The 17144-nt window shown below is 44.6% G+C and overlaps 1 protein-coding gene across 1 annotated transcript; it reads left to right on the top strand.

Annotated features, from left to right (window-relative positions):
• The first annotated feature begins 5372 nt into the window (after positions 1 to 5372).
• LOC141108864 (uncharacterized) lies at positions 5373 to 16744 on the top strand. The gene is made up of 4 exons (XM_073600835.1): positions 5373 to 5378; positions 5613 to 5725; positions 12440 to 12585; positions 15821 to 16744. Exons 1-4 carry the CDS (start codon positions 5373 to 5375, stop codon positions 16726 to 16728), a joined length of 1173 nt encoding a protein of 390 aa, XP_073456936.1. The 3' UTR covers positions 16729 to 16744.
• The last annotated feature ends 400 nt before the right edge of the window (positions 16745 to 17144 follow it).

Here is a 17144-nt window from a genome sequence, read left to right as displayed (position 1 = left end):
GTCTCCCCTCTGTCTGTTATTAGACCCGAAAAACTGCAGATTCTGTGGGCGGGTCTGTTGTCTGGGGCTCGGTGGGTGGAGTCGTGATGTCAGTAGACTCCCCGCCCACCTCTACACTCCCCTTGTCAATATGCATTTTCTCCTGTGTATTTCTTACACTGAACTTCTGCTATGATCTCTAACATCCAGTGAAAAGACAGGAAAGTAACCACATGACTTCAGCATGCCCAATCATGCTGAGATGTGGAACAGCCAATCCTTGAAGAGCTGCTGAAGAAAGGAGTGGGGGAGGGAATTAAAAAATAATGCATGTCTTAGGCTAGTGCACGAGATGTAAATCACCTGTCACTCACAGCAAGGGGGAGGATTTGACAAAGTTTTTCGCAGTTTGTCAAGATTTTTCTCACTGAACAATAAAAGAGGATTGCTCAGAGATGGATTAACTCTGTGTGGGAAGACTGGGCTCAAATGATAGGAAATCTTATACTACAGTATGATATCAAATAAAAAAAAAAATTTCAGGTTTACATCCACTTTAAGTTAACTTTGTAAACTGGATTTGTTTGTAAAAGCAATTGTTTAACCACTTCAGCCCCGGAAGGATTTACCCCCTTAATGACCAGGCCATTTTTTGCGATATGGCACTGCGTCGCTTTAGCTGACAATTGCGCGGTCGTGTGACACTGTACCCAATCAAAATCCACGTCCTTTTTTTCCTCACAAATAGATTTTCCTTTTGTTGGTATTTGATCACCTCTGCGGTTTAAATTTTTTCGTGCTATAAACAAAAAAAAGAGTGACAATTTTGAAAAAAAAAAAAAGGATTTTCTTTACTTTCTGCTATAGTAAATATCCAAAAAAAACCCAACATAATTTATTCATGAGTTTAGGCCGATATATATTCCTTTACATATGTTTGGTAAAAGAAATTGCAATAAGCGTATATTGATTGGTTTGCACAAACGTTATCACATCTACAAACTACGGGATAGATTTGGGGACTTTTTTTTCCTGCAAAATGCAAAATCTGCAATTTTTAGCGGGACTGCGACATTGCGACGGAGAAATCTGACCCCAATTGACACTTTTTGGGGACCAGTGACATTATTACATTGATCAGTGCTATAAAAATGCACTAATCAATGTAAAAATGACACTGGCAGGTTAGGGGTTAACACTAGGGGGCGATCAAGGGGTTAAGCGTGTTCTAACTGTAGGGGGGGATGGGCTTACTGAAACATGACAGAGATCACTGGGAACAGTAGATCCCTGTCATGTCACTAGGTAGAATGGTGAAATGCCTTGTTTACATAGGCAGTTCCCGTTCTGCCTGTCCACATGGAGTCCGCAGGCCACGCGCACGCACCGCCATCCTGCTTTTATGGGCTGACATACAGGTACGTAAGTTCATGCAGTAGGCGACCTGCCGCAATATATCTGCGTAAGAAGGTCGGCAAATGGTTAACATTTACCAATTTTCATGTTTGGTGATGATGGAAGTTCCTGTTTATGTTGGAAGAAGAATACAATCCATGTCTCTAATCACAATCTTATTGTCCTTGTTTGCCCACCTTCATGCCAACTAACAGGACCAAGACTGAGGCACACATGGATCTCCACGCAACAAATGTTTTACGGTTCAATGGTATGTCGGCATTAAACCTCCATCTTCTTGAAAATCATACAGACTTCTCAAGTCTCCCGCGGGTCACGGGAGTCTCCTGCATTTGACTGCGGTCTCCCGAGCACCCGCAAGCGCCGGGCGATCTCCCGGTTGGGACTGTCACTCAGCTCCAGACAGAGCAGCCCGAGCGGCCGAATGGAGTACGGCTGCGGCAGCCGCTCGAGCTGCTCCAACTTTTGTCTGTGGCCAGGGGAGGGGGCGGGACAGAGCCGGGAGCGCTCTGCTGGTGGACACTGAGGCTGCGCTGGTAGGCACTGATGAGGTGACATGTTGCCAATCACAGCTAGTTGACGGGTAGATCTGGTCCCTGCAAAGCGGCGGTCATTTTACCTCTCGTGGCACCCTCCTCCCCACCGGCCCCTCCTTCCCTTCCGTCCACCTCAGGTGCTTCTAGGGTGGACAGGAGGGAAGGAGGGGCCGGCGGGGAGGAGCGTGCCACAAGAGGTAAAATGACCGCTGCTTTGCAAGGACCAGATCTGTCATCACCTCGGATGGACTAGGAGAGAGGAGGGGCCAGCGGGGAGGAGCATGCCATGAGAGGTCTAATGACAGCCGCTTCCCACATTACTCTGCAAGTAATGTAACAGCAGCTGCTTGGATCTTGCTGATCGTGCCCAGTGCCTTGCTGTGATGTGCCCAGTGCTGTGATGTGTGCCCTACTGTGTGCTCCATTATGTGCCCCATGCCCTGCTGTGTGCAAAGTGCCCTGCTGTGTGCCCCATGACCCGCTGTTTGCCCTGCTGTGTGCCCCATGCTCCGCTGTGTGCCCAGTGTCCCGCTGTGTGCCCCATACCCCGCTGTGTGCCCAGTGTTCCACTGAGTGCCCCATGCCCCTCTGTGTGCCCTGCTGTGTGCCAATGTCCCGCTGTATGCCCCAAGCCGCACTGTGTGCCCTGCTGTGTGACCAGTGTCCCCCTGTGTGCCCCATGCCCCGCTGTATGCCCTGCTGTGTGTCCCATGTCTTGCTGTGTGCTGATGTATGTCCTATCATGTGCCCTGTGCCCAGATGTGTGCCCCTTGCCCTGCTGTGTGTCCATGCCTGCTGTGTGCCCTGTTGTGTGCCCCATGTCCTGATTTGTGCCCTGCTGTGTGCCCCATGATGTGCCCTGATGTGTCCCCTACTGTGTGCCCCATGTCCTGCTGTGTGCTCCATGTCCTGATGTGTGCCCGGTGCCCCTGTGTGCCCCATGTCTTGATATGTGCCCCATGATGTGCCCTGTTGTGTTCCCCATGTCCTGATGTGTGCCCCATGCCTCTCTGTGTGCCCCGTGCCCTGCTGTGTGCCCCATGATATGCCCTGCTGTGTGCCTTATGTCCTGATACGTGCCCAGTACCCTGCTGTGTGCCCCAAGCCCTGTTGTGTGCCCCGTGCCCTGATGTGTGCCCAGTCTATGGGGTCGGCACCGGCGCGAAGTGTCACCTCCCTGAAATGAGATTTTGCAGGTTGGGATGTCTGATCATATATGTTCTGATGCAAATATTATCCACTTAACAATCGCCTGGCCGCATTGTAATGAGGACAGGGGGCGCTGTAGGCGAAGCGATGTGCTGGTACGTCGCTGCTTACCCCACCCCCCACCTCAACCCAATCACAGCTCAGAGCTCTGTGTTGGGTTGTGTACAGAGGGAGTGAACTGTCAGTGATCATTAGTATAAAGCAGCAAACTGTACACACATTACACCGAGTTATGGAACATATTTAACCCCTTCATCACCCCTAGATGTTAACCCCTTCCCAACCAGTGTCATATTTTTAGCACTGATCTCTGTATTAGTGTCACTGGTGATGTCAGTCCCCCCCCAGCATCAGTTAGTGTCGGATCGCACTATCACAGTCCCACTAGAAGTCCTTTATCTCCGCCATGTGTATTATAAAACAAATAAAAAAATAATAATTCCAGTACATATCCCATAGTTTGTAGACATATAACTTTCAAGCAAACCAATCAATATACACTTATTGGGATTTTTTTTTGTATGAAAAACACTAAGCAGAATACATTTAGGAAAAATTTATGAATCAAATTTAAAAAACTTTTGGTTATGTTTTTTAGCAGAAAGTTGGTTCTTTTATTACAGGGGGGAGTTAGGTAGATTTTAAAGTATGAATTCACCTTTACAGGAAATCTGTAACGTGAACTTACACTGGAGCCTCCTTTTTTAGGGGGGGTCCAGGACGGGCTACATGGGTTGGGATTGGTTCGGTGCCGCCCATGTGACAGCGCTGACCAATTAGAATGATCCTAAATGTTCTCCTGATGATGTACGCTTTGGATATTAAGCTGCAGGGATTTCTAGGCCACGGACTTGTGAGGCGGCGACCAGATGTGTCAGTGCGGGTGATTGCCGTGCTCCAGGTCAGCGGGACTGGGGGGGGTGAGGAGGGCGTCCTGTGTAGTGACAGATTTTTCTGTAAAGTGAACTTACCCTTTAAGTCTACAAATGTGCACACTGAGAAATTTTATTTGCAGTTTATTAATATTTTATTAATATTACAGACAAAATCTTATGGTGGTGCAGCTTTACGTGCCGGCCAGTGGGACATTATCACCGCCTTTTCAGGAGGACACAATATTGTGTCCTCCTGAAAATGCCTCCATCACTCTTCATCCTCCTCTTTATACTCTTCTTTATCAACAATATTATCAACTCTGAGGTTTCCACTCTGAAAGATTTAATAAAACATTAATTGTAACAAACATACTTGTGTATAAATCATAACTACGAGTAATTGTCAATCATCTACCTGATGATGGTGAGGGATGGTGGAAACCTTCCTTTTTGGAATCCCGGGAATACAGAGGATGGGGACATCTCTCTGGGGGATTTCTTTAGCTGGATGACTTCACCATCATGTCCTGGTACAGATCTTTGTGTTCTTTAGAAAACTCTGACTCCTCCATGTCCCCATCCGCATCCTCCTCCTCTTTTATCTCTTCTTTAACATTGACCTGTGTGGAATGCCAGGAATACAGAGGACGGGGACTTCTCTCTAGGGGGTTCCTGGTATTAGGTGGCTCCATCATAATCTTGTGTCCTCCTGAAAACTCCTCCATCACTCCATACTCCTCATCCTCCTCTTTATACTCTTCTCTATCTATCTATCTATCTATCTATCTATCTATCTATCTATCTATCTATCTATCTATCTATCTATCTATCTATCTATCTATCTATCTATCTATCTTTATTTCTCTCTCACTCTCTTTCTCTTGAATTCTTAATTATTCTTATTTCTTTTGCACTCTCTTATTTATTTATTTCTCTCTTTCTTTCCCTCACTCTTCATGCCACCTGTACTCCTCTGCCAGCTTCCTACCACCCCCCTGTCATCTTCATCCCACCTTTACCCCTCTGCCAATGTTCTGTTAGCCTGGCGAGAGTTTGCTTGTCATTACCATAATGAGTTAATTTCAAATTAGGTGTGCATAGGGTATGGGACGTCCTGTAACTGACCATTCTTTTTTCTACATAATTTAAATGAGGTTTTTAAGGACCTCTGGAGTAGAAAATGTCCTATATCACATGGGGTGTGTATAATGTATGGGACACTGAATACAAGAGAAAGAGCGTTCTCTCTCTGCTGTTACTGAAATTACCGTACTCATATTAAGAGGCGCACAGATTTTTTTTTTGTCGGCTGGCTAGACCGTGTATTTTCAAACCACGGCTGGCTTGACCGCAGTAGATGAGGGTATAGAGTGATGGAGGAATTTTCAGAAGGACACAAGGATATTTTGGAGCCACCTAATACCCAGAACCCCCCAGAGAGATGTCCCCATCCTCTGTATTCCTGGGATTCCACACATAAAGATTACAGCTAAACAAAACATTGTCAGGTAGATGATTATCAGTCACAGAGAGGATCATTAGGATCTTTACATCATCTGTATTGTTATAATTGATGTCCTTTTTATTATATATTCAGAGTGGAAACCTCAGCGATTCAAAAGCTGATGTTAAAGAAGAGATAAAAGAGCAGGATGATGAGAAGGATGGGATTATGGAGGAGTCAAAGTTCCTAAGAAAACACAAAGATCTGTACCAGGACACCATGGTGGAGTCAACCAGCTACAGAAAACCCCAGAGAGATGTCCCCGTCCTCTGTATTCCCGGGATTCCACACAGGAAGATCACACCATCCCTCATTATTACAAGTTTGGTGGGGTATCTAGAACATGGACTTGTGGAGGTGATGTGTGGATTTTATATATGTGATGTCACAGTAATACATCTTATATTTTACAGATGATATTTTTCTTTCATTTTCTTGATTTAGAGTGGAGATCCAATTGATATAGAATTTCAGGTTAAAGCAGAAGAAGAGACGTGTGTGAGGGGTGATCAGCAGTCTATGGAGGAGGATATAATAACAGGGACATTTATAGAGGAGGACACTCCTACAGAGATCAGCACAGGTGGGTCATTAACACTAAATACAAAAAATATATACACAATAATTCTGCGCTACCACAAAGGGGAATGGACACAGCAGCTAACACAACCAGCAAGTGTAAACAATGTCAAAAAACAAGATAAGTGTAGCGCTAGGAAGTGATCACAAAATGAAGTCTATGGATTAACAGTTCGAAGTTCATAAGTTTAAAAGAACATCCCTGGAGGGATTTAGAAAAGTCCTCTGGAACAAATCTCCACAGGAGTATAAATCATCTGTGACAGGAGCCCACACACCACCAATAGAAGTGAAAAGGCTTACCGGACTCGGTGGACCCAACAAGGCATACGCCAGGTAGAGTCAATCAGACTTGGGTGTTACTGGGTTAAAGTTGGCCCGGACAGGCAAAGTTGGTGGAGTGGCTACCACATGGCTGTGTTCTTCAAGCGTAATTGGGCCCAAAGATACGAAGTACGGCACCCATAAATCATATCCCTCAGATCCGCATTGGAACCAGCAGTATCAGCAGCCAAATAAAGAGAAGGAATGGCCAAATAGTGTAAATCCGTTTTAATGGGAAAATATATTAAAAAGTATACACTCACATAAAAGGGTATCTAAAAACAGCGCTGTAGAGAAGTGGCGACAGTGGTGTCCTACCCAACACTAAATACATTCCTCCACCCATACTGTGCTCACTGATTGGTCCAGAGTAGGGTGAGGACTGGGTGATATCAGCCTGTAATACCCTGGTCACTTTCCTGAACTGTTTTCCCCAATCCTGTATTCTTGTATTTCTCTCAGATAATCTTCCTTCTCTGTGCTGCAGACACAGGTCATATATCTAGGATGGATTTATGGACATTCTGGGGATCCAGCTGGCAGTAAAATGCTCATTTTCTCCATAGGTGTTGCTTGTCTTAGTCATCTGGGGTATGTGTCTTAGGTCTTCTGTTCCATACCCGGATCTAGCGAGATCTCAGACAGGAATTCTCCCGGGGTTACTAGTTCTGATGTTTGCTGGCAGTGCCGGGTGGAGGGATATGTCTGTATAGTCTCAGACCCAAGACAAGAAGAACTCTCAACATAGTATAGATCTATAACATCTCTCAATTTATTACATAGATATATCTGTCACACACATGGGTAGAAATGCACAGTGTATCTCCTCGGCGCTCGGTTCAGCCGCAATGTTGACGTTAGAGTGTTATCACTCCCCAAAGTGCTGACATCATCACATCAGAGATTGGATCAATGATCCAGCACCTGATGACATCATCTGTGACTCATTACAGGAGTGTCATGTGGAACTTTTTTTTTATATGATTTAAAGAGACAGCGCTGCATATTTTGGAGGAATTCTGTTATACCTCATATCTGGGTATTATGTGAGCAGCTTCCTGATTACATATTTCATTTCATTGTGGAATCAGATTATCAAGTTTCGATTTTATACAGTTCCTTGAAAAAGTATTTATACCCGTTGAAATTGTCCACATTTTGTCATGTTACAACCAAAAACGTAAATGTATTTTATTGGAATTTTAAGTGATAGACCAACACAAAGTGGCATATGTGACAGACCTAGCCGGGACTGAATGCTAGCCTCTTGCAGACCGATTATGTGCCCTGGCATTTAGGGGAACGGTGCTCTTTGGGAGCTGTATGCCTGGGGACCCTTGAGGTGGCGTTACTTTAGATTCGGGTCCATATCCCCCCAAGAGACACAGACTCTAGGGACCCTGTATTTGCCATATTACAAACAGTGACTGATTCATACTGTTGGGACACATACTGTGAGGAGATGCTGATGTCAATTCCAGCCACCTGTCCCTGTCTGTGTCTGCTATAGTGTAAATTAGTCTAGTATGACTTGTCACAGCTTCTAATGAGTCTTTTCATCCAGTCTGCTAATTAACCCTGCAATTGTATTGAGATATATGATAATGTGTATTGTATAGTCGGTGAGCTAGGAGACATGAATTCTGCCCTAAAGGTCATGTCTCTGAGTCACATAGGCTGTCTAAAGGATTAGTTAATTAGTTCATGTTAATTCTGTTTCTGGTCACAGGTGTATTGTTAGAGTAATATGAGCAGGAGGGGGGACCTCCTCTTTAACTGTATGTAAAGACTTGTAATTTTGGTTCTAATAAAGTCAGTCCTGTTTGAACCTCAAGACAGAGCCTTGTCTCGTACTTGGGGGAGAATTATTTGTATGGGTTTTTTGTTTGGCTGATTGAAGTGTCCGGTAGCTGCCTTTGTGTTCGGGAATGGAATGTCCTAAACGGCTTTAACCCCTTTCATACTCGGGGTGTCATTACAGCATATAATTCTGAAGTGGAAGGAAAATGCTAAATGATACAAATAAATATGTGAAAAATGTGGGGGTACATTTTTTATAGCGCCCCCTGAGTCAATACTTTGTAGAACCCCCTTTCACTACAATTACAGCTGCAAGTCTTTTTTGGGGATGTCTCTACCAGCTTTGCACATCTAGAGAGGGACATTTTTGCCAATTCTTCTAAATATATCAAGCTCTGTCAGATTGGATGGAGAACGTCTGTGAACAGTCATTTTTGCCACAGATTCTCAATTGGATTTAGGTCTGGACTGTGACTGGGCCATTCTAACACATGAATATGCTTTGATCTAAACCATTCCATTGTTAGCTCTGGCTGTATGTTTAGGGTCATTGTCCTGCTGGAAGGTGAACCAGTCGATACGTCACGCCACAGAGAGCGAGGCAGAATCTTACATATAAAGCGGAGGTTCACACAAAAATTGAATCTCCGCTTTTCGGAACCCTCCCCCCTCCGGTGTCACATTTGGCACCTTTCAGGGGGGAGAGGGTGCAGATACCTGTCTAAGACAGGTATTTGCACCTACTTCCGGTGTAAACTCCCACAGGAGTCTACCCCCCCCCTCCCCCCACGCTGTCTGCTGCGACACACACAGGTCCCAGAGACAGGGGGGACCAGTAAGGAAGCGCAGCACGACTCGCGCATGCGCAGTAGGGAACCAGGAAGTGAAGCCGCAACGCTTCACTTCCTGATTCCCTTACAGAGAATGGCGGCGGCAGCACCCGAGGATTGAGGGACGATTCGGTCTCGGGTGCCGACATCGCTGGACCCCGGGACAGGTGAGTGTCCTTAATTTAAAAGTCAGCATCTGCAGTATTTGTAGCTGCTGACTTTTAATTTTTTTTTCGCGGGACTCCCTCTTTAAGATTCTCTCCCTCCACATGCTCCCCGTGGCTTGCCTCCCATCGGAAAATGCATATGACGAACTGCGCATATGCAGTCGATACGTCATGCCAGCTGATCGGGAAATCAGCTGGAGTGATGTGACGTACTGCGCATGCGCAGTACGTAGGAGCCATTTTTTGACAGGAGGCAATAATCGACGTTACACCGGTGTAGTGTTGATTATTGCCTCCCGTTGAAAAATGCATACTACGTACTGCGCATGCGCAGTACGTCACGTCACTCCAGCTGATTTGCCAATCAGCTGGCGTGACGTATCGACTCACAAATGCATATGACAAACTGCGCATGTGCAGTCGATACATCACGCCAGCTGATCGGGAAATCAGCTGGAGTGACATGACGTACTGCGCATGCGCAGTACGTAGTATGCAGTTTTCAATGGGAGGCTGTGATATTAGCATAGGGTGCTCCACATAGGAGCGAGTCGCTTGGGTCTCTGCTTTTCTAATATTTGATTTTTTTTTTCATTGATAGGCATTCTTATATATATCTTTCTATTTTTATTATTTAGATTTATTTTTATTATTTTTTTTATTTATTTATTATTTTTTATTATTATTTTATTTTATTTACATTTATATATATAATTTTTTATTTTGATTGTTTTTATTTGTATTCATTTTTTAATTATTATTTTTTACTCCATTTTTTCATTTTTTATTTTATCTCATTTTATTTTATTTACATTTTATTTCTTTTTTTTCTTCCATTTTTTCCTTTTTCCCTCTGTTTCTGCCATTTCTGCCTTTTACCAGTTCTCTCCTTTCTATTGTTGTTCTTTCTTGTAATTTTTTCATAGATTTTATGTGCTGTAATTATCTTCTCTTTTGCTCTCTTGTCTCTGCCTTGTTCATGTATCCCAGATTCACAGTGGGTGGGGACGGAATGGCTTCACGGTGGGCGTATCTCCCGAGCCTCTCCTACACTGTTTTCTCTTCCTCCGCTCGCTCCCCGTGGCTTGCCTCCCGTCGGAAAATGCATCCGACGAACTGCGCATGTGCAGTCTTACGTCACGCCAGCTGATCGGGAAATCAGTTGGTGTGACGTAGCGTAGGAGGCATTATTTGACGGAAGGCACTCATCGACACTACACCCTGCACTAGTCAGGAAGTTCCGTGCTTTCCAAATAGGCCCAAAATTATGAGCTATTCCAAACGCATATCGGCTGTCAGTGAGAATCAGCCTGTGTGATGTGTGTAGGGAATTACTTGCCTGTGGAATACAGACAGGAAGTGATGTCCACCACAGACAGGAAGTGATGTCAGCCACAGACAGGAAGTGATGTCAGCCACAGACAGGAAGTTCCGGGTGAAAGGTGAATTGTGAGGCAGTAGAGAGGAGACATTGCTGGAAGGGGCAGCAGAGGAGGTAATAAGGTTTTAGTTTCTATTTACACCCATTAAACTCCCTGTCATGTCTGTCCTCTTCCTCCATAGTCACTGTGACCTCTTTTATCTCCAGCAGATGATGATACACACTTATATAATGTGCAAATGTAGATTAACCCGCTCAGGGTCAGAACATTTCCCAATTTACGGGGTCGGAACATTCTCTTCATTTTGGAGATAAATTCTAGTAATATGGTCCTCTAAACAAACATCACTGACAATAAATAGACAAGACAATGTCCATCCTGACCATACATGGCATACAAAAGGCAATTATTAGACTACACAGGCGGCAAATTGGCAATCATTACAATATGCAGCCAACACAATGATGGAATGTAGGGGTCAGGAGTATGGAGCATAGAGCCCGTTACATTGCTGGTCAGGAGGAAGAAAACATTCCCCAGCCTGCCATGAAGAATATATGTTCCATCATTGGTGTCAGAGGGAGGAAAATACTGAGGGCTCTGAGGGAAGTAGAGGGGCTGAGGGGTCTCTGAGGAGGTAGTGGGACTAAAGGTCTCTGGGACCCCTGAAGAGGAATTGTAGATGAAGGACTTTGGGGTCCTCTCAGGAAGTGATAGCGCTGAACAAATCTAAGAGGTTAGTGGGCCCGAAGGGTCCAGGGCAAGAGGGTCCCAGGACCTCAAAAATGTAGCTAACACTAAACAGTCCAGATTAAATATGTTCCCATGAGGGCAGTAGTTCTTCAATATACAGCAACCCTCCTATTATCCCCCTCAAATCCACATCCTATTGTGTGACCAATACCATCCAAATAATTCTTAATTTCATTTACCAAAGTTATCCGTCTAAAAGGAGACCTGTATAGATCAAATGATGGTGCCAAAAGGATGGAGGAGGACCAGAGTCACATGACTGAGAATATACTAAACTTCACCCTGGAGATCATCTACCTGCTGACCGGAGAGGTGAGGAGGATTCTGGGAGGTCACATGACATCACTCTTATCTCTGTTAATAAAACACAGATCTGACCGGAGAGAGGTAAGAAGGATTCTGGGATTCTAACGTGATATTCCTATTGGTTCTCCAATACAGAGATTTCCTCTTGTGAAGTCAGGTAATCATATGACCATTACAATGCCTCCATGTGACTCCCTAAAACCTGAGAGACACAACATGCAGAAGATTCTAGAAGTCACCAAGAAGATGATGGAGCTGCTGACAGGAGAGGTGAACAGTGCTGGGAATTCTGGGACATTATCCAGTAACAGACAAGGGATGTGTCTGGATGGTGACTGTATCATTGTGTGTGTCAGGTTCCTATAAGGTGTCAGGATGTCAGTGCCCATTTCTCCATGGAGGAGTGGGAGTATATAGAAGGACACAAGGATCTCTTCAAGGATGTCATGATAGACAATAAGCCGACCCTCACATCATCGGGTAAGAGGAGACTTTATTGTAAAGGGGAGAGCAGTACGGAGGGTCCACCTAGATCCCCCATCATCTGATAAACACATAGAAACAATGTATTCAGTCAGTGTGTGTGTTTCCTACAGATGGATCCAGTAATGGGAACCCACCAGAGAGATGTCCCCGTCTTCTGTATTCCCGGGATTCCACACAGGAAGGTCACACCATCCCTCACCATCATCAGGTAGATGAGGAACAATCACTGATAGTATCATTAGGATCTGTACATTATCAGCATTGTAACAATTTATATCATTTTTATTATATAGTCAGAGTGGAAACCTGAGAGATTCTGAAGTTGAGGGTAAAGCAGAAGAAGAAGAAACATGTGTGAGGGGTGATCAGCAGTCTATGGAGGAGGATGGAATAACGGGGACATTTATAGAGGAGGACACTCCTACAGAGATCAGCACAGGTGGGTCATTAACACTAAATACATTCCTCCACCCATACTGCTCACTGATTGGTCCAGAGTAGGGCAAGGTCTGAGTGATATCAGCCTGTTGCCACTGATTGCTGAATACCAATAATATGAGTCCTGACCATTACACTATATAATTTAACCGGTTCCCGACCGGCGCACGCCGATGTACGTCGGCAGAATGGCACGACTGGGCAAATGGGCGTACCTGTACGTCCATTTGAATTCCCCGCCATGCCATTGCGTGCACGCCGCCCGGGAGCTCCGTGAGTCGGGTCGCGGGTCCCGCGGACTCGATCGCCGCGGGGATACCCGCGATCGCCTCACGGAGCGGATGAACGGGGAGATGCCATTGTAAATAGCATCTCCCCGTTCTGCCAATGACAAGTGTCACTCGATCTCTGCTCCCTGTCATCGGAGCAGAGATCAGTGACGTCACACATACAGCCCATCCCCCTACAGTTAGTAATCACTCCCTAGGACACACTTAACCCCGCCCCGCCCCCTAGTGGTTAACCCCTTCACTGCCAGTGCCATTTACACAGTAATCAGTGCATTTTTAATTGCACTGATCGCTGTATAAATGACAATGGTCCCAAAAATGTGTCAAAAATGTCCTACATGTCTGCCATAACGTCGCGGTCACAATAAATCGCTGCTCGCCGCCATTACTAGTAAAAAAAAAAATAATTAATAAAAATGGCATAAAACTATCCCCTATTTAGTAAACGCTATAACGTTTGCGCAAACCAATTAATAAACGCTTATTGCGATTTTTTTTAATCAAAAATATGTAGAAGAATACGATCGCCCTAAACTGAGGCGAAAAAAAATTTTTTTATATATATTTTTGGGGGATATTTATTATAGCAAAATGTAAAAAATAATGCGTTTTTTTCAAAATTGTCGCTCTTATTTTGTTTATAGCGCAAAAAATAAAAATCGCAGAGGTGATCAAATACCACCAAAAGAAAGCTCTATTTGTGGGAAAAAAAGGACGTCAATTTTGTTTGGGAGCCACGTCGCACGACCGCGCAATTGTCAGTTAAAGCGACGCAGTGCCGAATCGCAAAAAACGCTCTGGTCAGGAAGGGGGTAAAATCTTCCGGGGCTGAAGTGGTTATATTGTGCATTACATACTCCTGACCCCTGCACTATATACTCTATGTTGTACATTACAACAGTGCTCATCAACCCTGTCCTCAGGGCCCACTAACAGGCCAGGTTTTATGTATTACCTTGGGAAGATACAGACTAGAAGGCTGCAATCACTGAGCAGCAAATGATATCACATGTGATGTATTTCAGTTATCTTGCAAACCTGGCCTGTTAGTGGGCCCTGAGGACAGGGTTGATGACCACTGCATTACATAATTCTGATACTGTGTAGTCTTAACGTTTGTACCCTATATAATATGTTGTATCCTATATAATATGTTGTACATTACATAGGCCTTACTTTTGCATCCATTTCCTACCAGCTGGTCATTTTATGTCTGATGATTTGATTGGAGCACAGACTTTTACATGTTGATAATAATGTGATAACATTCTCAAACTTTGGAACCTTAACCACTTCAATACTGGGCCTATTCTGGCACTTCTCTCCTACACGTAAAAATCATCATTTTTTTGCTAGAAAATTACTCAGAAACCCCAAACATTATATATGTTTTTTTTAGCAGACACCCTAGGGAATAAAATGGCGCTAATTGCAACGTTTTATCTCGCACGGTATTTGCGCAATAATTTTTCAAAGCCTTTTTTTGGAAAAAAAACGGTTTCATGAATTAAAAAATAACAAAACAGTAAAGTTAGCCCAATTTTTTTGTATAATGTGAAAGATGTTGTTACGCCGAGTAAATAGATACCTAACATGTCACGCTTTAAAATTGCGCACAATCATGGAATGGCGCCAAACTTCATAACTTAAAAATCTCCATAGGCGACGCTTTAAATTTTTTTACAGGTTACCAGTTTAGCGTTACAGAGGAGGTCTAGTGCTAGAATTGTTGCACACGCTATACCGTACGCGGCGATACCTCACATGTATGGTTTGAGCAAGCAGCGTTTACATATGTGGGCGGGGCTTACGTGTGTGTTCTCTTCTGTTTGCAAGCTACCGGGGACAGGGGCGTTTTTAAAAAAAAATTTATTATTTTATTTTTTATTTTACTTAATTTTTTTTATTTTTACACTTGTTTTTACATTTTTTTAATCACTTTTATTCCTATTACAAGGAATGTAAACATCCCTTGTAATAGGAATCTATGTGACAGGTCCTCTTAATGGAGAGATGTGGGGTCAATAAGACCCCACATCTCTCCTCCAGGCTGGAAAGCATGAGATCGGGAAAAAAAAATTCACCGATCTCATGCTGACAGCTGCGATCGCGGCTTCAGTAATTTCCGGGATCCCGGGCGTGACGTCATAACATCGCGCCCGAGCCTCCGACGGTCATAGAGATGACTGGTGACCATCTGGTCACCAGTCATCTCTATCGTCCTCATCCGGCGCCGGCCGATTCGTTCTCCGGGCACCCGATGGCACGGGAGAGCTCAGAGAAGCAAGGAATGGCGGCGGGAGGGGGTGCGTCCCCTCCCGTCGCCTATAAGAACGATCAAGCAGCGGAACTGCCGCTATGATCATTCTTATCGTGCACAGAATCGCCGGCTGAAAAGAATGATATCTGAATGATGTCTGTAGCTACAGGCATTATTCAGATATTCCCCCCAAAGTCCAGGATGTTTATATACAGTGGCCGGTTTTGAAGTAGTAGAAAGTGATAATGAAGGAGGAGCCAATAACCCAATGATGGTGATCTTCAGGATCAGTCCAGTCTTCATCTTGGTTGTTCTCCCCCCATCCTCACTCTCTGACCTGTGGTGGGGCTCAGCCCCGCACTCATGACTAAATCATGGACTAAATCCGGGAGTGCAGGACTTCTTTTGTTGGGAAGATGGCAATGAGTGATAGAGGGGGTGGGGACACTCGTCCTATAATCCCCTCATCACTGTCACTCCTATAAAAGACAGTTCTCATTGTTTCCTCTCTAAGGTCCATGAATAAAGAAATGAACTGGTAGGAGATCAGAGGACCCATTTACTAGTTACCTTGAGGGGGGAATTGCAAGATCCTCAGAGACAAAACTGTCTGATGTGGGCGGAGTCCTGGTTTAGGGGAACCAATCTGCTCATGTCTAGTAATAATCTTTTTATCTCTATTTTAGTAGATGGACGGGAGATGAGGAAAACCTCAGAGGATTGTCTCACTTTGTCTCCAGACTGTGAAGTAGAAGATGAGGACATCACACAGTATAGTCCAGGAGAAAACCCGGCTACCTCAAATGTCCATCCGGCACCACACAGTGTAGATGGACCATCATCTTCCTCTTATCCTGAGGAACCTCAGACTGTGAGGGACGGTGCTGTTCTTCCAGCAGATAAGAGGTTTTCCTGTACTGAGTGCGGGAAGTGTTTTTGTTTTAAGTCCAAACTTAATGAGCATAAAATAACTCACACAGGTGAAAAGCCATATTCCTGTCCTGACTGCGGGAAGTGTTTCCGTTTTAGGTCCCATCTTCTTGTACATCAGAGATGCCACACAGGTGAAAAGCCCTATTCCTGTCCTGAGTGTGGGAAATGTTTTTCACATAAGGTCAGTTTTCAAACACACCAGAGATTGCACACGGGGGAGAAGCCGTATTCCTGTCCTGAGTGCGTAAAGTGTTTTTCAGACAAATCCCAGCTTTACACACATCAGAGATCTCACACAGGGGAGAAGCCGTATTCCTGCCCTGACTGTGGGAAATGTTTTTCAGTGAACTCCAGTCTTTACAGACATCAGAGAACTCACACAGGGCAGAAGCCATATTCCTGTCCTGAGTGCGGGAAATGTTTTTCACAGAAGTCCCATATTTACACACATCAGAGATCACACACGGGAGAGAAGCTGTATTCCTGTCCTGAGTGCGCAAAGTGTTTTTCAAACAAGTCCAGTCTTTACACACATCAGAGATCTCACACGGGGCAGAAGCCATATTCCTGTCCTGAGTGTGGGAAATGTTTTTCACAGAAGTCCCATCTTAACAGACATCAAAGATCACACACGAGGCCAGAAGCCGTATTCCTGTCCTGAGTGCGGGAAATGCTTTTCACAGAAGTGCGATCTTTCCATACATCAGAGATTGCACACAGGGGAGAAGCCGTATTCCTGTCCTGAGTGCGGGAAATGTTTTTCAGTGAAGTCCAGTCTTAACATACATAAGAGATCTCACGTGGCGGAGAAGCCGTATTCCTGACCCAATTGTGGGAAATGTTTTTCACAGAAGTCCCATCTTAACAGACATCAAAGATCACACACGAGGCCAGAAGCCGTATTCCTGTCCTGAGTGCGGGAAATGCTTTTCACAGAAGTGCGATCTTTCCATACATCAGAGATTGCACACAGGGGAGAAGCCGTTTTCCTGTCCTGAGTGCGGGAAATGTTTTTCAGTAAAGTCCAGTCTTTCCAGACATAAGAGATCTCACACGGGGGAGAAGCCACTTTCCTGT

This window comes from Aquarana catesbeiana, linkage group LG09 (assembly GCF_042186555.1).
Source record: "Aquarana catesbeiana isolate 2022-GZ linkage group LG09, ASM4218655v1, whole genome shotgun sequence".
NCBI lineage: Eukaryota > Metazoa > Chordata > Amphibia > Anura > Ranidae > Aquarana > Aquarana catesbeiana.
This window is presented reverse-complemented; position numbering and strand designations above follow the sequence as displayed.